General features: G+C 45.2%; 1 protein-coding gene across 2 annotated transcripts in view; it reads right to left on the bottom strand.

Annotated features, from left to right (window-relative positions):
* Window positions 1-23,176, bottom strand: part of LOC310708738 (tripartite motif-containing protein 54-like) — a 43,175-nt gene that overhangs the window by 5,092 nt on the left and 14,907 nt on the right. The window contains exons 3-9 of one of the 2 annotated variants that reach the window (XM_083507470.1): window positions 19,282-19,447; window positions 14,146-14,241; window positions 11,577-11,810; window positions 6,750-6,772; window positions 6,498-6,622; window positions 3,313-3,569; window positions 155-397 (exon numbers count right to left, since the gene is read on the bottom strand). In XM_083507470.1, the coding sequence (XP_083363596.1) occupies window positions 155-397; window positions 3,313-3,569; window positions 6,498-6,622; window positions 6,750-6,772; window positions 11,577-11,810; window positions 14,146-14,241; window positions 19,282-19,447 (1,144 nt within the window). Of the gene's footprint in view, window positions 1-154; window positions 404-3,312; window positions 3,570-6,497; window positions 6,623-6,749; window positions 6,773-11,576; window positions 11,811-14,145; window positions 14,242-19,281; window positions 19,448-23,176 lie in introns of both variants that reach the window. The other variant, XM_083507469.1, reaches the window with a different exon arrangement.

The raw sequence follows: 23,176 nt of genomic DNA, 5'->3' as shown, positions 1-23,176 counted from the left end.
GAACCAACAGTTCTGAGCCTGGCTACATATTAGACTCCTCCCACCCAAGGAGAGCCATGCCAGTTGAGAATGCTTACGGCTTCCCCACAAAATGAGCAGAGAAAGTTGGGTAACATGACAACCAAGACAAGTCTAGCTTTGTGTTGCCACTAACCTGGCTGGTGGCAGGTGCCATGCCGTTCAGAAGATGGGCGTGACCAGCTTCGCATTCCCTACCATTGCCCAGGCCTCTGCTCTCCTCGGTCTCTGCTGAGCTGTCCGTTGTGCTGAAGGCTTCGCCAGAGGCTACCTCCACTTTGGGCTGCCCCATGTCTTGGCTGAGCACATTACCCTGTAAATCGCATTCTGGCAAGGTTGCTGGGGGACTGGAGCCGGTCAGATGGAGCTCTGCATCCAGCTGACTCTGAAAGAAAGAAAAAAATCAGGAGAAGATGAAAGGCTACAATGAAACCTAAGCTTCTGCCCAACTCTTGAGTTCAAAAACTCTGCAACACCTTTAAAAACAATTACACAGCTCATTAAACAAGTTCGATTTTTACTCATTAGCCATCTCATTTTAAAAACTCAAAGGGAAACAAAATGAATTGTTGTGATAATTGCCTGTATATGCCATCATTTGCCTCTTTTATTTGGTCATGCTGTTCTGTTTCCTTTCAAATGAGAAAGACGGGCAAGGGGGAACCATTTTTGGCTTGAGGGTCGCGTTGCTTTCTGGTCAATGTTCTAAGGGCTGCATGGCAGTGGTGGAAGGGGCCGGAGGCAAATTGGGTGGAGCAAAAAAGTTTATTTTTTTATCTATGCACATTCACACATCCACATACCCCTATCCTCCATCTAGGCAAAAATACTCAGGATGTGAAGCAGACCCATTGAGGGGTGAGGCCTGGGAAGAGTTCTGAGGACCAAACAGAGAGGACTATAGTGCCACATTGGACCCCCAGGCCTGAAATTTCCCACACCTGTCTTAAGGGACAGTACTGCAAAGACATGGAATGCAATGGATTGACACCATGGGAAGATGAGGGAAGGGTGGAGGGCAACTTAACTCAAGCTCCTTCTGTGTAAGGAGGTCTCTGGCATTTTTTCCAGACAGGAACAGAGGCCGTTTGCTGCAGGGCCACCACCTCAAAGTGGAAATTGGATTTTGCTTTGGTTTCTGAAGGTGGAGCACAGCTGAAGGTAACAGCCCTGCCTTCCTATGCTCCTTAGCTCTTATGAACCCTGGTCCATCTAGTTTTGTCTTGTCCACAATGAGTGGTCCTCCAGGATTGCAGAGAGGGTCTTTCTTGGTCCTACCTGGCGATGCCAGGAATTGAACCTGGACCATCTACATGCAAAGTGGATGCTCTGCCACTGAATGATGATGGTCTTACCCTGTAAGGGGAGGACTCAGAAGCTTTTTAAAGCTTCTGAAATATAGAGTGTGCTCATTCCGTAAAGGAGCAGTCCTTGCTTCACTTTAAGGGCATGGGGAATTAGAGGAAGGTCTAGTGACATGAGCCTCTGCATGTCTTAAGAACAAGGAAGGGGGACATATGTCCTTCCAAATGTTTGGTGGACCCCCATCAGTGCCAGTCAACATGGTCAGAGGTTGTGGGACCTATAACTTGACCACACCTGGGGTGCACTGGTTCATTATCCCTACCTTGAGATGTCAGAACAAAATGCCATGGAAAACATGTGGGATGTAATCCCTTGGTACAGTCAAATGCAACATTCCTTATTTCCTTAGAGTGGGCACAGGCAGGGGGACATCCAGTCAGGGTAACTTCCTGTTCCACTGGTCTGGAGCATCCTCCCCCTGCATGTGACCCGGGAGATGGACGGGGCTCTGGCTGACTCCACAAAAGAGCCGAGTCATGCATTTTCTCAGTCTTGAAGTTGTCTTGTTCCAGTGTTGTCTTAATGTAAATTCTGCTGTCTGCTGGATCTCAGCCAGCAGCACATGAGTTCAGTTTCCATATGAGATGAACTCACACTTTGTTGTGTAACCACTAAGTAAAGCCTGCCTTTCAGGGATCAAATTGTGAACTGAAATGTGAGTAAATTTTTTGTTACTTTGCTCAGAAAGACTCTAGCATCTTTATTCTTTTAAGAGGGATCAAAAGGGAAATGGACTGCAAGAAGATCAAACCTCTCAATTCTGAAGGAAATCAGCCCTGAGTGCTCACTGGAAGGAAAGATCGTGAAGCTGAGGCTCCAAGACTTTGGCCACCTCATGAGAAGAGAAGACTCCCTGGAAAAGACCCTGATGTTGGGAAAGATGGAGGGCACAAGGAGAAGGGGATGACGGAGGACAAGATGGTTGGACAGTGCCATATGGAACTGACGGAATGGACTGGCAGAATCCAAAGCCAGGGAGAGGAGATAGTGGAAGATTACTGGAAAATTTAAAGTGTTTATTTAGAAATTTTGTTAAAGTAATGACTATTAGAAAAATGGTGGAATGATATTTTATGGATTTAGCAGAAATGCTATAAGAAGGTAATAAGTAATTTACCTTTAATGGGAAATAAGGTTAGAGAATATGTTATTTATAATATGACAGAAAATAGAGAAAGATGGAAAGGATTTGCTGAAACAAGTACTAGAAGTGGGACACAGAAAGGGAGGTGTGAGGAAGTCGAGGAAACAAGGGAATGAAGGACAGAGTATGGAAAAGGAGGGATGTTTTTAAATTGTTTTTGTCTTGCTTTGTTTATGTGTTTAGTTTAATGGGTTTAGGGTGGGTTTGTATTGTTTATATATTGTATTGTTTTTGTTTTTCTTTTTTCTTTTTTTTCTTTTTTCTTTTTTTTCTTTTCTCTTTCTTCTACTTTTTTGTAACTTTTAAAAGCAATAAATATTATTTTTTTAAAAAAAGAAAAAAGATGGTTGGACAGTGTTCTCGAAGCTACCAGCATGAGTTTGACCAAACTGCGGGAGGCAGTGGAAGACAGGAGTACCTGGCGTGCTCTGGTCCATGGGGTGACGAAGAGTCGGACACGACTAAACGACTAAACAACAACAAAGGAGTCAAACGAACCTGCAAACTAGCTTCCAGATATAGTGAGGGGAATCTGCTCTGCTACATCACTTCACTAGTGTGAGTGAAGGAAGGACAATACTTATTCAATATATCCTTACCTACTATCTTTAACATTCCCACAAATGTGATTCTATCAATCCTAACCCTTTAAGAGAAAAGCAGAAATGCTGCAAGTCAAGTGCACAGCCCAAGGAGACAGAGGAGTCTGAACCTCCCAAGTCCCCCTTCTTGCCTCCCGAGGGCAGCCCCACTTTGCACTTAAGAAACCTAGACCTGGATCTCACCTGCTGGCCACCCCATAAATTGTCCTCTTTGCCAGCCAGGCCTTCTGTCCCAGCCTGCGGCGTAGCTTTCACCCCACTGCTCAGCGTCTCGTTTGTCGTTGGGGCTCTTCCCTGAGCCTGCTCTTCCTTTCCAGGAGTGAAGAAGTCCTCAGGGTCCTCTCGTCCCTCGCCAGCCGCTGCCCCGTACTCTGCCAAAGCATCTTCAGCCTCGGCAGAGGCGCCATCTTCTTCCGCCATTGGCTCAGACTCTTCTTCAACTAGAAAGGGGATTTTTTTAAAAAGGCAGCATGAAGGTTAAGGTGCTGATGGCACACAGTGATTGCACAGAAATACTCCTGTTGGGATTTCTACCTATCCGAGCTGCTCCAGCAAGTGGTACTATGATTTGTATACATCATGTGAGTGTCTGAGACAGCATGAGAAAGGAAGTCTGTATTATCTCTTCCTTCTGAGTACTATTGGACTGTGTGTGTCGCAGTACTGGTGTTCAGAGAGCACAGATGTACTGATGGAGTCTCTGTATACAGTCATACCTCAGGTTAGATGTGCTTCAGGTTGAGTGTTTTCAAGTGACGCTCTGCGGCAACCCAGAAGTAACAGAACACATTACTTCTGGGTTTCGCTACTCGCACATGCGCAGACACTCAAAATGACATCACGCGCATGCGCAGAAGTGGCAAAACACGGCCCGCGCATGCGCAGACGCGCTGTCGCGTGTTACGTTTTACGCAGGATGCGAACGGGGCTCCAGAATGGATCCCGTTCGCATCTAGAGGTACCACTGTATAAAACTGTAAATAAAGTAGTTTTAGAACTACAATTGAGTTTTTCGTCTGCTATGATATACCAGAAGACTGGTGTGCTCTTTTCAGGAGAGAAGGGTTGCTTATTACTGGCCGCTCTGGACTGAAGAAGATTTGCAGCCAGAGGGAGCCACCGGGGAATGCTCTGAAGACTTGGGAAGTTTGCAGCCTTCCCAGGGCATTTTTCCAACAGTCCCAATGCTCTACACCCCAAACACTCTTGGACTGCAACTGCCATCGTCACTGACTATTGGCCATGGTGGCAGGAGCCGTTGTTCAACATCCTCTGGAGGGCACGAAATTAACCACTGCAATCTGAAGACTGCTTTTGACTTGCTGTGCAGACTTAGATATCTGGATCCACAGGCTCCATCAAAATCCCAGAGTGGACTTTGTTTTGTTTTTGTTTTTTTTAATAATTTTTTTTATTGCTTTTTTTCCAGGGTCAAATACATCTCCAACAACACGTCAAAAGCAGTTTTACAGAAAGAAAAAGATTGTACAAGAAAATTTACTTTTCCGAATTAATGATCATAATCAACTGGACTTCCCCAGATCCTCCATCCCCTGCTTTCTTTTCAATAAAAAATAAACAGCAATTTAATACCTTATTTTATGTGTTTTTGTATATTCATTTAATTATATAGTCTATGATTTATACTTTTTGACTTCATAACTTAATTTCCCTCCTTTACCAATCTCGATGCTGAAGCGTGTTTTTCCCAAAAACTTAGCAAATTCTCAACATTCATATAACTTATAATGTTTTTGTAAATAGTCCTTAAATTTTTTCCAGTCCTCTTCGACTGTCTCTTCTCCCAAATCTCGGATTCTGCCGGTCATTTCGGCTAATTCCATGTAGTCCATCAGCTGCGAGTGCCATTCTTCCAGCGTGGGTAACTCCTGTGCCTTCCAATATTTGGCTATAAGAATTCTTGCTGCTGTGGTTGCATATAAAAAGAAATTTCTATCTTTTTTTGACACTCTCTGGCCCACAATGCCCAGAAGGAAGGCCTCTGGTTTCTTCTGGAAGGTGTACTTAAACACCTTTTTCAACTCATTGTAAATCATTTCCCAAAAAGCCTTCACTCTCGGGCATGTCCACCAGAGGTGAAAAAAAGTTCCTTCAGCCTCCTTACATTTCCAACATTTATTGTCAGACAGATGATATATCTTTGCAAGTTTGACTGGGGTCATGTACCACCTGTATACCATTTTCATAATGTTTTCTTTTAAGGCACTACATGCCGTAAATTTCATACCGGTGGTCCATAACCTTTCCCAGTCTTCAGCCATAATGTTGTATCCAATGTCCTGTGCCCATTTTATCATAGCTGATTTAACTGTCTCATCTTGTGTATTCCATTTAAGCAACAAGTTATACATTCTTGAAAGCACTTTCGTCTTGGGTTCAAGTAGTTCTGTCTCTAATTTTGATTTTTCCACCTGGAAGCCAATTTTTTTGTCCTTTTTGAAAATCTCTAAAATTTGGGCATAATGAAACCAGTCTCGCACCTTTCCTTTCAATTTTTCAAAACTCTGCAGCCTCCAAAAATCCCAGAGTGGACTTTGGACTCCAGAAGAGGAACTCTTGATCCATCCCTACTTCTGGTTTCATGCACTTGGGTTTTATTGCATATTGAGTATTCATATTCACTTTGGAACTTCCTGCCTATTGACATGGGGCTTCACTGTACAGTCAAACCTTGGTTCCCGGACGGCTTAATTGCCGAACAAATCAGCTCCTGAATGCCACAAACCCAGAAGTAAGTGTTCTGGTTTGTGAACATTTTTCAGAAGCCGAACCTCCAACATGGCTTCTGCTTGAGTTCCTGCAGCCAATCAGAAGCCACGCCTTGGTTGTTGAATAGTTTCGGGAGTCAAACCAACTCCTGGAATGGATTAAGTTCAAGAACCAAGGTACCACTGTACTCTTTTCTGCACCTGCTAAAAACACGTGGATTTGCGCCCCCTAACCCGTGGATTTGCGCACCCTAACCCTAACCCCCAGATGTTGCGCCCGGTGCGGCCGGGCCCCCCTGCACCCCCCACGCTACGCCACTGGTTTACACGTGTTTTAATCTGTTTTTAGCTTATCAGTCTTAATTATTTTGGAATGTTTTAAACAGCTTTTTTAAAACCATGTTTACTGATAAGTTTATTGTTTTATTCCTTTTTGTAAACCTCTTTTATTATTATTATTTTGTTATAATGAAGTGGTGTGTAAATTTTATGAACTAAGTAAGTAAAAATAAATGCACAGGGTTGTTTTTAATGAAGAGTGAGCTAATAATAATAAAATTGTGAAATCAATCAATCAAATCCTGGTTTGAACCCTTCAATAACTTGAATGGGGGCACCTAGGGGTGCTTCCCTCCCCACCTTTGATAAAATCCAGCTGGTAGAGAAGTCGTTCTTCTGCATTGAAGTCGACTGTGTAGTGATCCATGTTGTCATAGCCTGACTCCAGCTTCTCAGGTTTGCAGCTCTGGGACATCTCAGAAATCCTGCAGGAGGGAAAGCAATCACAGGTCGCAGGTGGAGAGCTTCCATCTTTTCAAACCTGAAAACTCGAGAGGGGAGGAAGGAAGAAGGTAGATATGCAGAGGCAATAAGGCAAGGAATGATACTTACTTCTGGATGAGAACTTTGGCGTTCTGATGTGGGAGGAGAAAGGACACAAGTGGAAAGAATCAGGATTTGTTAAGAGCAGATGACAAAGTAAGACGAGAGCCATCCCTCATTTCTACGTCCGTGAGCCAACTCTGTGTGAGAAAACATTTGACTGCAATAGCTAACAAAGGTAAAGGTAAAGGGACCCCTGACCATTAGGTCCAGTCGTGACCGACTCTGGGGTTGCGGTGCTCATCTTGCTTTATTGGCCAAGGGAGCCGGTGTACAGCTTCGGGGTCATGTGGGTCATGACTAAGCCGCTTCTGGCGAACCAGAGCAGCGCACAGAAACGCTGTTTACCTTCCCACTGGAGTGGTACCTATTTATCTACTTGCACTTTGACATGCTTTCAAACTGCTAGGTCAGCAGGAGCTGGGACCAAGCAACGGGAGCTCACTCCATCACAGGGATTCAAACCGCCAACCTTCTGATCGGCAAGTCCTAGGCTCTGTGGTTTAGACCACAGCGCCACTCGCGTCCCTCAATAACTAATAATACCTGGCAAAATCTCAGAAGGTGGCCAGTGAGGACATGAACGTATAGAGGCACCTGGCTTGCTGAAGCAGACCTCTGGGTTCATCAAGATCAGCACACCAGTGGTTCTCAGACTTTTTCCCCAGGGCCACACTTTCAGGATTTTGCTATTGCCGCACCGAAATTCTTATTGATAAGAAATACATTGGAAAACAAAAAGAAACAACTCCTTGATTTATATAACACAGAACACAACTATTTTATAAAATGATCATGGGACCACATTATAAAGGAGAAAAGGATGTAGCTGCGTAAGAATGTTCATCCTTCCCAAAATATAATTATAAACGAGCCTCCTACATATGTAACTTAAGTACGTGTACACACTCAATGAGGGGCGTGCGCTTGCTTTTGCTGCATAATCTCGTTTATATTAGGCCTAATTTGAGACAAACAAACTTTCATCTCCTCATCAATACAAAGAAGCCTTTCTCTTTTTTGATCTTTCGTATTTGCCAGAGTTGAAAATCCCCATTGATAGTGATATGTCGTGGAGAACTGCAAGAGAATGCTCTTGAAAAGAGAGGCACGGATACTGTTTCTGGTTGTATAGCCAAACAAAATTGTTTTGATACTATATGTCAGGGAACTGCCATCAGTGTCCGAGGGAGAGAGCAAAATCCAGAGGGATTCCGGAGAGCGTCCCGGGATTGGGAGAGGCAGCCCGTCTTCTGGGGAAGAGAATCAGCGTAGCTCCAGTGGAGAAGGGGGGCAGATGGGGGAATCGGCGAGGCGGTCCCATGACTCCTTGCCGGGGACCAGCGGGGAGAGTAGAGGTCCTCCGCTGCCTACGCCCTCCTTGCGCAGAAGGCTTCCGCGCAGGGAGAGTAGGAGGAGACTTGGCGTCAAAGAGCTTCTTTGCTGGAAGAAGTTTAAGAAACGCCCACTGACGGATTCTGCCAGCGATTGAGACAGCCACGGGCGAGTGGCTGCCCGGACAGAAAAGGTTCACTCAGGCAACCCAACCAGAGGTTGGGACAAGCTTACGCATGAGCAACCCCTAGGACCATTACACTATACTACACTACAAGCAATCGTTTTTTCAGGAGGGGGTTACATTCTGGACCCGTGGGGGGGGGGTCTACATAAAGCGTTCCATTCTGTTCTGTCCTTTCCATGACATTTTGGGGTCACTTCTGGGTTCAGTGTGTGTGCGTGATAGCACATTAATCAGACGCATCTTAATTGGCCGTTGCCTATATACACTACACTGAAATGTTTCAATGTTTGTTTCATTGTCCTTGAATCTTCCTGCCACACCCGTCATCCTCTCCTGTACTCCACCCTTTGAGAACCCCTGGTCTGCACTGACCACCAGCAGCAATCTGGGTTTGCAAGCACAGAACCTTTCCCAGAGACTCCAGGGACTGGACCAGGGTCGGATTTAGGTTTAATGAGGCCCTAAGCTACTGAAGGTAATGGGGCCCTTTACATGTCCAGCTGTCCTTCATCAACAGCAAATTGTCGCTGTTTTCTGTGTTGAATATATGCTATATGGTAATTTATGGACCTAATAGGTTTCTAAAGTCATTTGCATGTGTTGCTGTGCAACCAGTCCATGCAGAATGTAGGCACCCTATAGATAGAAATGAGCAAACCTGTGATATTTTAGGGAGCAGGCTAGCAGGCGGGGCCCATTAATTACATCATAGGAGCCTACACAACACAAAACACTGTTGGTGTATGTAAGTTTTATTTTATTTGTTTTTTATCTTATACAGTGGTACCTTGGTTTAAGAACAGCTTGGTTTATGAACAACTTGGATTAAGAACGCTGCAAACCCGGAAGTAGGTGTTTTGGTTTGCAAACTTTGCCTTGGAAGCAGAACATGTTCCACTTCCTGTTGAGTCTGTTCCATTTGTAAATTGAGTCCCCCACTGCTATGGGAAAGCATGCCTTGGTTTAAGAACAGACTTCCAGAATGGGTTAAGTTTGTAAACCAAGGTACCACTGTATTTTGGAAATGTACATCCAGGGTTTTTTTCCCTTTAATTTTTTTGGGGCCCTAAAAACACATCATTTTACTTCAACTCGCTTGTGGAAACACCTCAGAGGCCGTGAAAGAAGGAAGGTTAACAACAGGAAGATTTAAAGGGACTATTAGAAATGACTATCGAAAGCAGTAGAGATATGAGATGATCAGAGACCCCCCGAACTAGGGGCCCCGACTTAATTGGATTGTTAAAATGGAAAACTTAGTAAAAATGATTTTTTAAAAAATTGGGGGCCCCAAGAGATTCGGGCCCTAAACTATAGCTTGTTTAGCTTATATATAAATCTGGCACTGGACTGGACTCTTGTAACTACCTGGAGAGAAAGCAGGGGCTCTGTCACAGAGCCAGGGTCCCATCCTTACCTTTGTAGCTATAGGCTCATACTGTTGCCTCACCCCCCAGTCATACCATTGCTCCATGTAGCTCTGTATTGTCTACATCAGACAGAGGGGAGACCTGTGAGGCTCTCTCCCCCGCCCTCACAACAAACTCTCTCCAGCCTAGGGAGACTTGCTTTTCCCTTTGCAAAGGAAAACTAGGCTATCTATATTAATTGCTGCTGCTTTAGAAGCTGGTTGTGATTCCAAATCTAAGAAATGTTCTCAGATTCTTACCCACACGCAACATCTTGTGAGTCACCCTGAGCTCCTTTTGGGAGGAAGGAGGGCTGGCTATGAAATCGGTGAAAGAAATCAATCCAGTAAAATAATCTCTGAGCCATTGGCTGTGCTGGCTGGCACTGTAAGGAGCTGGGAATTGAAGAGCTTTTGGACAAAGGGTGTGTTCTACCACTGCTCTATGGCTTTTCCCCAAGGTCTGAGCAAGATTTTAACTCGTCACCTAGGGACGGCTTGATTCCCCTCCATAGATGTTTGTGCCTTCCTACCAGGAGGGAACCCCAACAAATCGTGCAAAACTTGCAAACATGGGCTTAGTTTGTGTAATGTGTACAGGTCCCCCAATTCAGCTTCCTTGGGCTACTTAAATACAATGTTAGGTAAAGGTAAAGGGACCCCTGACCATTAGGTCCAGTCATGGCTGACTCTGGGGTTGTGGCGCTCATCTTGCTTTATTGGCCGAGGGAGCTTCCAGGTCACGTGGACAGCATGACTAAGCCACTTCTGGTGAACCAGAGCAGCGCACCCGCATCCCAAATACAATGTTAGGGTTTCTTTAAATCAGGTTCATTGCAGTTGCAGAAGGAAAACTGTTCCAGCAGCCAAATCCGGGGCAATACTGAGGAGCTGTTCCCATCGCCTTGAGTTTCACAGGTCCATCTCAGAACTTATGAGAATCTTAATACTGGAATGGATCCAAAAGTCCAGATACACCCAGCATCATGGCAATGCCATCCACATTAACAAAACGTCTCCTGGATGTCCCCTGAGACACTGAAGAGATGCTGCCAAGGAGTGTAGACAATACTGAACTGGATGGACCAAAGGTCTGGCTCAATATAAGGCAGTTTCCTATGTTGCTAGGACATGTTTGAATGCTTGCCTACCAAAAGAGAGACTCTTCCTGCACAGAGAAAACCAGTTTTTCAGGGAGGTGGTTGCCTTACATCATGGCAAACTAAGGCCCGGGGGCCAGATCTGGCCCAATTGCCTTCTAAATCTAGCCCACGGACTGTCTGGGAATCAGCATGTTTTTACATGAGTAGAATGTATCCTCTTATTAAAAATGCATCTCTGGGTTATTTGTGGGGCACAGGAATTCATTCATATTTTTTTTCCAAAATATAGTCCGGCCCCCCACAAGATCTGAGGGACAGTGGACCGGCCCCCTGCTGAAAAAGTTTGCTGACCACTGTCCTAGGACCTGTTTGAATGCTTGCCTACAGAGAGAGAGAGAGAGAGAGAGAGAGAGAGAGAAATGGAGGGAGGGAGGGAGGGAGAGAGAGAGAGAGAGAGACTCTTCCTACACATAGAAACCCAGTTTTTCAGGGAAATGGTTGCCTCCTTACATGCTACATTTCTTTCAACAGGGAGCTGTTTTTGTGGGACAGCATTCAAACACTTGTAGTCAGAAGTGAAGCTCAGGAAGACCTGCTCCACTCCAAGGACTCAGCTATACAGCTGCAAACGTTTCAAGTGTTTTTTAAGTGCAATATACAATGTGACACTAGATGGCGACGGTGAGCCTTATGGAAAATTCAAGAACATTTTCAGAACTTTTTTTTTTATATGTGTGTAGATTCCACCAAAGCCTTGTTTGTTGGATGGAGTGTGGAAGCAGAGCGGTTTTCGGTTACTTAACCTGCACAAATACAGCCATCTGTGGCTCCTCCATGGACTGCAAGGCTGTGTCCACCAGTTTGGAAGAAGAGTCAATATGGTCGCCACATGTTTTGCAGATAGATTTCAGGTGCTGGATCTTTTCCTCCTGCTCGTAGGTGATCCTCTGCAACATGATCTTCCGCCTCTCTTCCAAAATGGCGCACATGCGGTCAAACTTCTCGCACAGGGCCTGCTTCTGGGCTTTGCAGTTGTGCTGCTCAAAAAACGGGGGGGGGGGGTAGAAAGCTTAAACTGAAATTGGTCGCTTGGTACTAAAACAGTCCATGTCAGACTTAACAAAAGGTGGTTTGTCATTCTGAGAACAGGTTCACGTCTTCTGCACTCCCTCCCACCTCTTCCTATGGGATTGAGATCCAAACCTCCCACTCTCAATTTTGAACTAACCACAGTTTCTGAGGGTGTTATGGAAACTCTAGAGCAAGTATGTTCAAAGTTTGGACACCCCTGCTCTAGAGGATGTCCAGACTCAAGGAATGGTAATTTGTTCTAACGCCAGTTTGTTGGAACATAAAGGTAAAGGGTAAAGGGACCCCTGACCATTAGGTCCAGTCATGGCCAACTCTGGGGTTGCGGCGCTCATCTCGCTTTATTGGCCGAGGGAGCCGGCGTACAGCTTCCGGGTCATGTGGCCAGCAGGACTAAGCCACTTCTGGCGAACCACAGCAGCATACGGAAACACCGATTACCTTCCCGCCGGAGCGGTACCTATTTATCTACTTGCACTTTGACGTGCTTTCGAACTGCTAGGTTGGCAGGAGCAGGGGCCGAGCAATGGGAGCTCAACCCGTCGTGGGGATTTGAACCACCGACCTTCTGATCAGCAAGTCCTAGGCTCTGTGGTTTAACCCACAGCGCCACCTACGTCCCTTTGTTGGAACATACGTATAGGGAAAACATGGCTAGTTCAAAACTGAAACTTGTTTAGTTTATGCCCCTCGAGGAGGAGGAGCAGGAAGAGAGGCCTCATTCTCCTAACTGCAAGCCATGGTCTGTTGTTATGTCTGAACCTGAGGGCACAAAAAGGAATATCGATCAATATTATCAGCCTCACTCAGGAACCACTAGAAACCTTGATTGTACAAACAGCAAGGAACTGACTGTTTTACTTCTGATGACTAAAAAACTGGGCAATATATATTCGTATCCAACATTCAATCCATCACCATAAGGAATTCTCCATGTGCAATGGAACTTCACCCCTTTCTCCTCTCCCTATGCACACCCCATGGCCTCACCAAGTCTACTCCAATATATAGATATATAAAAAGGTAAAGGACAGTTAATTCCCATCAAAGGCGACTATGGGGTGCAGTGCTCATCTCGCTTTCAGGCCAAGGGAGCCAGAGTTTTTCCACAGACAGCTTTCCGGGTCTTGTGGCCAGCATGACTAAACCGCTGCTGGTGCAACGAGACACTGTGATGGAAATCAGAACACATGGAAACGCCATTTACCTTCCCACCGCAGTGGTACCTATTTATCTACTTGCACTTTGACGTGCTTTCGAACTGCCAGGTTGGCAGGAGCTGGGACAGAGCAATGGGAGTTCACCCCGTCACAGGGATTCGAACCGCCGACCTTCTGATCAGCAAGCCCAAGAGGCTCAGTGGTTTAGACCACAGCACCACCCGCTTCCCACCTAGAGATATATACACATGTCATACACAGTATATATACAGTCATACACAGGAAAAAATTGCTTATGATTTGGATAAAGGCTGAGGTCAACCTATCTAATAAATGTTTATACTGTTAATTTCTCCACAACTTCTCTAAGGCAAAAAACTATAATGAGGGCAACATTTCTTACCTTTATCACATTTGAGCAAATTAACAATATTTATTCATCTCCTCTCCAAAACTGACTTTAAAAAAAAAAAAACTCCCTGTAGAAATAGGTGAGATACTTTTAAAACAATGACAGATTTCCTCCAGGAAAAAAGCTTGTTGTTCTTTGCTTTTTTTCATACATAAAAAATCCATTAGCACCAGCAATTGTTTTTGTTTTTTCTAAAGTATATGAATCTCACCCACCTTCTCCCCCGAATCTATTCTGCTTAATTTCCTTGGTTTTTGACAGAAAGGCATTTACCTACAGTCAGTTGAGAAGGTGATATGAGGGAGGGGAAATTGCAAAGCTAACTCCCCCTCCCCACCGTATTTAATGACATAGATCTTAACGCAATGCAACCATCTCAGCAAAAGTTCTTAAACGGTGAGTCCTTATCTGAACACCCAGTTTGTGCACTTCCATCAGACAAATCCTCTGGCTTAGTTGTCAGGGAAACTTTTTACCAAAGTCTTAGAGCAAATTAACAAAACAAAACAAAATCGTTCATCTCCACTGAAATTGACTTTTTAAAAAATACCATACCACCCCTGATCTCAACAATCATTCTGATGTGGTGAGCACTGTGACATAGACACCAAAGGAAATGTCACTGGTCCTTTGAACACTGTGACCTGACACAGATAAGTGGAGAGATTGCGAAAATAAAAAAGAACGAAATGTTGAGGAGTCACGTCCTACCTCGACGTTCCTGCAGGAGCCTTGCAAATCCCCAACGTAGGCTTGGATCCTGTCGTTCGCAGCCACAAGGGCACCAATCCCACCAGTCAGCTCTGCCTGGAAGGGAGAGGACCAAAATTAGACTGATTTGCCAATGACACTGATCAGCAGCGCCGTCTTGCCCATAGGCACTAGGGGTGTGGGGCACCCGGGCGCCGGGCTCTCAGGGCACCAGGGCGAGAGTCCGGGGCCCGAGAGTTGAGTCCGGGGAAGAGCCCACCCATCAGTCGGAGCGCCGTGGCGGGCTCTTCTGCTGCGGGCGGCTCTGCACCGTGAGTTCGGGGGCAACCGAGCCAGCAAGACACTGAGGTGGCCAGCCGGTTCTGCCCTCCTGCGTGCTTGGGACTGGGCAACCAGGGGGCGCACACCCAGCAGATCTTTGCACCCTGGTGCCACATATGCTTAAGACAGCCCTGCTGCTCAGTCTGCTCCCCTAATGCTCCCGGAAGTGGGCAGTGTTTCAGACGGCCACATCTAACCCAAACGAGTCCATTTCAAAGTGAGATACAGAAGGGATCCTCCTTATGAGCACAGGATCACTCTCCATGCCTTGCACCCAACTTCAGGCCACCCTAAACACAAAATGCTTGAAGGTCATGGACTACATGGAATTGGCAGAGATGACTGGCAGAATCCGTGATCAGGGAGAAGAGTCGGTGGAGGAAGATTGGAAGAAATTCAAAGATTACCTGAAGAAGCACTGTAAAATTAAGGAATGTTGAAATGACGTTTGATTGAAAATAAGTGGTATTGGTAAAGAGATGCTTAAGAAAATGTAAATAGGGATTGATAATTGGAAATGAATATTTATAATAATAGGTTAATATATGGAGTAAGGATAATGTTAGAGGGTAAGGATTTGCTGAATTTAATATTTGAATTGGAATACAAAATGGGAGGTGTGAGGAGGTCAAGAAACTAGTGAAAAAAATATAAGATTTGAAAATATTAATCTTTTTTGTTTTTAGCCCTGAACTTTGGTATTTTTCTTTGTCTTTACTCTTTGTCTTTACTCTTTATTCTTTATTTTCTTTTCTTTTTTCTATCAACTTTTTTTTTACTGTGTATTTCTTATTTTGTTTTGCTTTTGTAGTTCAAATGTTGGAATTGGTTTTTATTATTTGTGAAACACCAATAAATATTATTTTTTTAAAAAATAAATAAACACAAAATGCTGCAGAGCCAGCAACACGCAAAGGAGAAGGAAATGGCTTCAAGGAGACGCTCTTCGTTCATGCAGACCCCAAAGGCATTTGGTTATTGATTGGCCGCACCATCCAATAACCAAATTTCTCAGGGCGGTTTGCGATGTCACCTGTGCTGTAAGATCCAGCAGGTCCCACTTGGTAGGAGGTCTTTGTGCATCACAAGAGCCCTGCGCCTGGATCAGACCAGTGGTCCACTCTGTCCAACATCCTGTTCTCAACTTGCCCAACCAGATGTCAGGAGTTCAGCCTACACTCGAGTAGGACCCTGGCAGAGACACATGCCCGACTGGCATGTTCTCTTCCCCCTGGTCAATTGTTCGGGAGCTTCATAAGCTTTCTTCAGCCCGAACATCACAGCGACCGATGCCAACCGACACCGGCACACTTAGGGATCAGCAGAGTCTTCGCAGTTCGCGTGACAGACCTCAGCAACTCAGCATTTTGGCTAATCTACTTTATTTACATATAAACACACACGGAGCACTGCAACTGGCTCCCTCTCTCTCTCTAACATCAGACAGCAAAGAGGAAAAGAACAAAGGACAATAGTCCCACTTCACGGAGCACAGTAACACAAACATGCTGTCTCTGTCACTTCCCACTCTGTGGAGTCAAAACATACACCGTCATGTGATAGACAATAATCCCATGACTGCAATCAGGGAGCAGGAATTCTAACACCAGATGCCCCATGGGCAAGCCCACAAGCAGGGTCCGAGTGTAGCATCCCTCTCCCCACCTCCAATTCTTCTGGAGTGGGCATTCCAAGGCATCCTGCCTCCGACAGGGGAGGCAAGCACAACCTTCATGGCTAGTAGCCATTGATAGATGCTATTCCTCCAGGGTTTGCCACCGAAGGACTCCAAAACATAGAGCACATTGTGAAACAGAAAGAAAACTATGCAATGTGTCTGTCAGAACATTTAGCGCTTTCCCATTTAACTGCAGCTCCCAGATAAATAAGAATCATGATGGCCAACCAATGTCCCCACCGTGGAAAGACGTGTGGATCCAGAATTGGCCTCCACAGTCACTTACGGACTCACTGTTAAAACCGTGTTTATGGAAGACAATCTTACTCAGCTATGAGTGATCGCCAAAGTATATTATGGAACAGTCACACAGACACACACACACACACACGTGCAAATGCACCAAGCATCTTTGGCAACATGTTTTCAATGGCAGTTAAAAAACACTTTTTCTCGCACAAGCATTTACTAGATCTTAAATCCTCTTCTGGCTCAGCAATTCCCTGTCTGTTGCTTTATTGATTTTTAAATGGAATTTTAATGTGCTCGATCTTATGCCTGGACGCCACCTTGCTACATAAATTACAGAGGTGGCTTTAAAATATGGTGGTGGTGGTTGATGATACAGGGGTCAAGTCTATCCTCACACAGATGGCTGTTTTACCACAGGCATGGTTGTGATCTGTGACAAAATGTTCCTTACCATTTGGGCTGGATAATACAGATGGCCAGATTACCACAGGGTGAGATTCGCCCTGGGGTGGCCCAAGACATTCTACTGCCTGAAGCAATGGACAAGATGGCTCCACTGGTTAGAGCGCGATGCTGATAACACCAAGGTTTCCGGTTTAATCCCTGCATGGGATAGCCGGATATTTCTGCAATGCTGGGGGTTGGACTAGATGATCGTCAGGGTCCCTTCCAACTCTACACTTCTAGGATTCTATGACCTACAGTGGTGCCCCGCAAGACGAATGCCTCGCAAGATGGAAAACTCGCTAGACGAAAGAGTTTTCCGTTTTGGAGGTGCTTCGCAAAACGAATCTCCTATGGGCTTGCTTTGCAAGACGAAAATGTCTTGCGAGTTCCTGCAGGGGTTTTTTCCTCCCCCCCCCTTTTCCTAAGCTGCTAAGCCGCTTATCAGCTGATCCAATCAGCAGATAAGCCGCTAAAAGCCGCTAAAAGCCGCTAATAGCGCTAATCCGCTAATCCGTCAATGGGCTTGCTTCGCAAGACGAAAAAACCGCTAGACAAAGAGAATCACAGAACGGATTCTTTTCGTCTTGCGAGGCACCACTGTATAGTTCTCCAGTTTCCCCCTCCTCCATGGTTGTATTTTCCTCTCCAGGAATTTGTCCAAAAGCAAGGTTGTGGAAGGAAGAGGATTGTGTGTGTGTGTGTGTGTGTGTGTGTGTGTCCCCTAATCTATTCCTTGTAGCCAAAATTAAGCATTCCAACCATCCCCAGTAGCTTCACGGTTACAGGTGTGCTTTAAAGGTTTTCCAAACTGGGTTTTAAAAAGAAATTAATTTTTAAAGTTTTCATCTTGCTACACAAAAGTCTTGTCCCCTTCAAAGAGCTGAGGGGCAAAACAAACATTATACATATGTACATACATACAAAAAGGTAAAGGTAAAGGACCCCTGACAGTTAAGTCCAGTCGCAGACAACTCTGGGGTTGCGGCGCTCATCTTGCTTTACAGACAGAGGAAGCTGGCGTTTGTCCGCAGACAGTTTTTCTGGGTCATGTGGCCAGCATGACTAAGCCGCTTCTGGCGCAACAGGACACCGAAACCAGAGCAGCGCATGGAAATGCCGTTTACCTTCCCGCTGGAGCAGTACCTATTTATCTACTTGCACTGGTGTGCTTTTGAACTGCTAGGTTGGCAGGAGCAGGGACCGAGCAATGGGAGCTCACCCCATCGCGGGGATTTGAACCACTGACCTTCTGATCAGCAAGCCCAAGAGGCTCAGTGGTTTAAACCACAGCGCCACCCGCATCCCATACATACATACATGCATAATCCATCAATTTGTTTTTCTCAAATAAAGCGTTTGAGGTTTGATGGATTATGTATGTATGTATGTATTGCTCCTTCTCATTGTTCTGAAACTAAGTAGGAAGAAGGGAAAGCACTTTACAATAGCCCTCTCCTCCTGAACGGAGGAGGAAATGGAGAGGAAGGAAGGAGCTCTGATGAGCTGGAAGAATGGGACAGTTTGGGGAGGTGTTGGGGGTCTGATAAAATGAGGCATGTGTGCCCCCCTCCCCAGGGTACAGGATGCCACACCTGTGCCCTAGTAGCAGGGCCGGATTTAGGTGTGATGAGGCCCTAAGCTACTGAAGGTAATGGGGCCCTTTATATGTCCAGCTGCCCTTTGTCAACAACAAATGGTCGCTGTTTTTGTGTGTTGAATATATGCTATATGGTAATTTACTAACCTAATAGGTATATCAAGCCATTTGCACATAACAAAATATGTATTCTATCAAAGTAATTGTTGAACTGAAATACAATTAAGAAGTATATTAATAGTGAAATGCAGTTAAGAAGAAGTACATTAATAGTGAAATAATTATTAAGCTCTAACTTAAAATGATTTTTTTATGCATAACAAACTATGGTAAATAATGCAAACAGGCTGGCATTTGGCAATAACAAAAGTTCCTTCGGAAACACAATTTACAGAGACTCACAATCTAGTCTCTAGAAACTTGCTATAACATGGAATATGATGCAAACCACTAATAATGATAAATAGCAGAATGTAGGCACCCTATATATAGAAATGAGCAAACCAGGGATATTTTAGGGAGCAGGCTAGCAGGCGGGGCCCATGACTTACATCATGGGAGCCTACACAGCACAAAACACTGTTGCTCCATGTTGGTTTTATTTTATTTGTTTTTTATCTTCTATTTTGGAAATGTACATCCAGCTTTTTTCCTTTTAATTGTTTTTGGGGCCCCCCAAAAAGTGGAGCCCTAAGCTATAGTTTGTTCAGCTTATACGTAAATCCAGCACTGCCTAGTGGTGTCTCCAGCTAAAGGACAGGTCCTTCTGCCAACGTCACGGAACAGAAATGGAAACAGTGGAGGCACCCTGGGAAATCTGAGCCATCAGCGAGAAGCCAACCTTTTGTTGCATGTAGATGTCAGAGAGAGGCGCCACTTCGCAGTCCTTGTGCTCCCCGAAGACCTTGCAGAGGGAGCAGGTGGGAACCCCGCAGGTCACGCAATAGATGTTGATCCTTTCTTCTTCATGCTCTTCGCAAATCGGGTGCTCAGTTTTTAAAGGGGGTCTTGGGGGGAAACAAGAGAGGGAAATGAGCTTATAAGGTAAGGAGGGACAGAGACAAGAAACATAAGCCAAGGAAAATAGCCACCAGTCAGGAGAGACAATACAGAGTTGCACGCTAAACATTTAAAGTACACTCCCCAGCAAGGAATCCCGGGAACTGCAGTTTGCTAAGGGCACTGGGATTTGTAGCTTTGTGAGGAGGAAACCACAGTTCTCGTGATTCTTTTTTTTGGGGGGGGAGGGTGCTTTCAATTGAGGTTGAATCCTGACAAGACAGAAGTGCTGTTCTTGGGGGATAGGGGGCGGGCGGGTATGGAGGACTCCCTGGTCCTGAATGGGGTAACTGTGCCCCTGAAGGACCAGGTGCGCAGCCTGGGAGTCATTTTGGACTCACAGATGTCCATGGAGGTGCAGGTTAATTCTGTGTCCAGGGCAGCTGTCTACCAGCTCCATCTGGTACGCAGGGTGAGACCCTACCTGCCTGCGGACTGTCTCACCAGAGTGGTGCATGCTCTAGTTATCTCCCACTTGGACTACTGCAATGCGTGGGGCTACCTTTGAAGGTGACCCGGAAACTGCAACTAATCCAGAATGCGGCAGCTAGACTGGTGACTGGGAGCAGCCGCCAAGACCACATAACACCGGTCTTGAAAGACCTACACTGGCTCCCAGTACGTTTCTGAGCACAATTCAAAGTGTTGGTGCTGACCTTTAAAGCCCTAAACAGCCTCGGTCCAGTATACCTGAAGGAGCGTCTCCACCCCCATCGTTCTGACCAGACACTGAGGTCCAGCTCCGAGGGCCTTCTGGTTGGTGGCGCCTGCCCTGTGGAACGCCCTCCCAGCAGATGTCAAGGCAACTGAAGGCGGCCCTGTTTAGGGAAGTTTTTAATGTCTGATGCTGTATTGTTTTTAATATTCAGTTGGAAGTAGCCCAAAGTGGCTGGGGAAACCCAGCCAGATGGGCGGGGTATAATTTATTGTTATTATTATTGTTGTTGTTGTTGTTGTTGTTGTTGTTGTTGTTGTTGTTGTTATTATTATTATTATTATTATTATTATTATATTATTATTATTATTAATACATATTGTGGCTACAGTGAAAAACAGTCCTGGACACTTCGGCTAGTTAGCATTTATAAAGGCGAACCGTTTTTAGAGTCTCGGGAGCTCTATTTATAATGGGGAAAGCTAAGCCCCTGGGGAAAGGGCTTAAGCCAAGGTAGTCAACACGGTGCCCACCTGATATTGGACTCCAACACCCATCCTCCTGGGCAAGACACCTGGGGATGATGGGAGCTGGAGTTCAAACTCACCTGGAAGTCACCCCACTGGCTATTCCTGGCTATCACCATTTTGCTTCCATCACAACCTGTTCTTTCCATTTCAGTTTGGGTGGGGCTCAATTTATGCCCCCTGTTAGAATTCCTGCTCCATGATTGCAATCATGGGATTGTTGTCTATCTCATGACGGTGTATGTTTTGACTCCACAGAGTGGGAAGTGACGGAGACAGGATGTTTGTTTTACCGTATTCCGTGAAGTGGGACTATTGTCCTTTGTTCTTTTTCTCTTTGCTGCCTGATGCTAGAGAGAGAGGGAGCCATGTTGCAGTGCTCCGTCTGTGTTTATGTGTAAATAAAGCAAGGCAAAGGGACCCCTGACCATTAGGTCCAGTCGCGGACGACTCTGGGGTTGCGGCGCTCATCTCACTTTACTGGCCAAGGGAGCCGGCGTACAGCTTCCGGGTCATGTGGCCAGCATGACTAAGCCACTTCTGGCGAACCAGAGCAGCGCACGGAAACACCGTTTACCTTCCCACCAGAGCAGTACCTATTTATCTACTTGCACTTTGACGTGCTTTCAAACTGCTAGGTTGGCAGGAGCAGGGACCGAGCAACGCGGGGATTCGAACCGCCGACCTTCTGATCGGCAAGTCCTAGGCTCTGTGGTTTTACCTTCCCGTCGGAGCGGTACCTATTTATCTACTTGCACTTTGATGTGCTTTCGAACTGCTAGGTTGGCAGGAGCAGGGACCGAGCAACGGGAGCTCACCCTGTCGCGGGGATTCAAACCGCTGACCTTCTGATCAGCAAGCCCTAGGCTCTGTGGTGTAACCCACAGCACCACCCGCATCCCAGTAAATAAAGTAGATTAGCCAAAATGCTGAGTTGCTGAGGTCTGCCACACAAGTTGCGCAAACTCTGCAGATCCCTAAGTGTGTCGGTGTCGGTTGGCATCGGTCGCTGTGATGTTCAGCCTGAAGAAAGCTTATGAAGTTCGACCAGGAGGGAGAGAACATGCCAGTCGGGCATGTGTCTATGCCAGTGTCCTACTCGAGTGTAGGCTGAACTCTTTCCCTTTCAGTTTGGGTGGGGGATGGGGGCTCAATTTCTGCCCCCTTCAACACCCTCAGTCTCCTTTCTGGCTGGCCGGAGATTCGGAACCAGCGAAAATGAAAGGATCTCTTATTCAAATGGCAGGAAACTGACTGCTCTCAACTGTGGTGGCTTTAAAGGGGATTTAAAAGCCCTCTTTGTGGCTACTAGTCTCACCACAGCTATATGCTCTCTGTCCATGGTCAGAGGCAGCATGCCCATTGCCCTCCTATCTTGCTTGTGGATTTCCCATTGGGCTGTCTGGTTCTCCACTGTGAGCAACAAACGATGCTCCACCTGATAGGCCTTTGGTCTCATCCTGCTACAAGGCTGCCCTTGGTCACCTGGGCGCCCTTTTACTTCCCTCCTATAGCAAAATTCACCAGCTACGTGAAGGGAGGGGGAGAGGGGTCTGAAATGTTGATTAAAATCTCTTTTTCTGTGGCATACAGAGACCTCTAGTGGCCAGCTGAAACATTTCACCACCCTGATCTTTTTTTAAAAAAAAAAACATTATGCAGGAGTTTAAAATGTATGCAGGATTTGAAGAATAGCAGCAGATGAGAATCATTTATAATTAACGTATATAATGGGTAAAATTTAAGTAATATAGCAGCTTTATAAGGAAATAACAGCATGGAAAGGTGGATGGGAAGTCAACGGATATGAGAGATTTATTCGGATGGTTGTTCAAAAGAATTTGAAAAAGTTAATTTTTGAAAAACTTATTTAAAAAACAAACATTGAGTGCTCCCTCTCTCCCTCTCTCTCTCTCTCTCTCTCTCTCTCTCTCTCTCTCTCTCTCTCTAAATTTCTTCCCATGCTCTCTGTTTTCTCCAGTCAAGTCTCTGCTACTCAGGATCATTGGATGTAGGTATCTAATCAAATAAGTGCCTGGTGGTTGAAAGAGCTAGATGTGTTTAGTTTGGGTAAGAGAAGACTGAGGGGTGATATGAGAGCCATCTTCAAATATCTCTTTTTATTTTTTTGTTTTTCCCATTTATTTATTTATTTATTTATTTATTTATTTATTTATTTATTTATTTATTATTCATGTTGCATTACATATATGAAATCTTTAAATAATGATACATATACATTATATTCGTAAATTCACATTTTCACATTTCATTATGTACCAACATTTATCCATTTCTTATTGCTTGCCCTGTGTCTTCCTTCTTATTATTTTGCAACTTTATTATTGAGATTGTAATTTTGTACCTTAATAATTAAACATTCAATCTTATATATCTGCTTAGCTTAAATTTGTGAAATCGGTCTATTACATATCAATAAATTCTTGTTGGAGCATCTTTTGGTCATGTATTCCTCTACACATTTCCATTCCTGT

The sequence above is a fragment of the Podarcis liolepis genome (assembly GCF_965112155.1).
Source record: "Podarcis liolepis genome assembly, chromosome: 6".
In the NCBI taxonomy this organism is placed as follows: Eukaryota; Metazoa; Chordata; class Lepidosauria; order Squamata; family Lacertidae; genus Podarcis; species Podarcis liolepis.
Note: the sequence above shows the minus strand (reverse complement) of the source record. Positions and strands in the feature narration are given on the sequence as shown.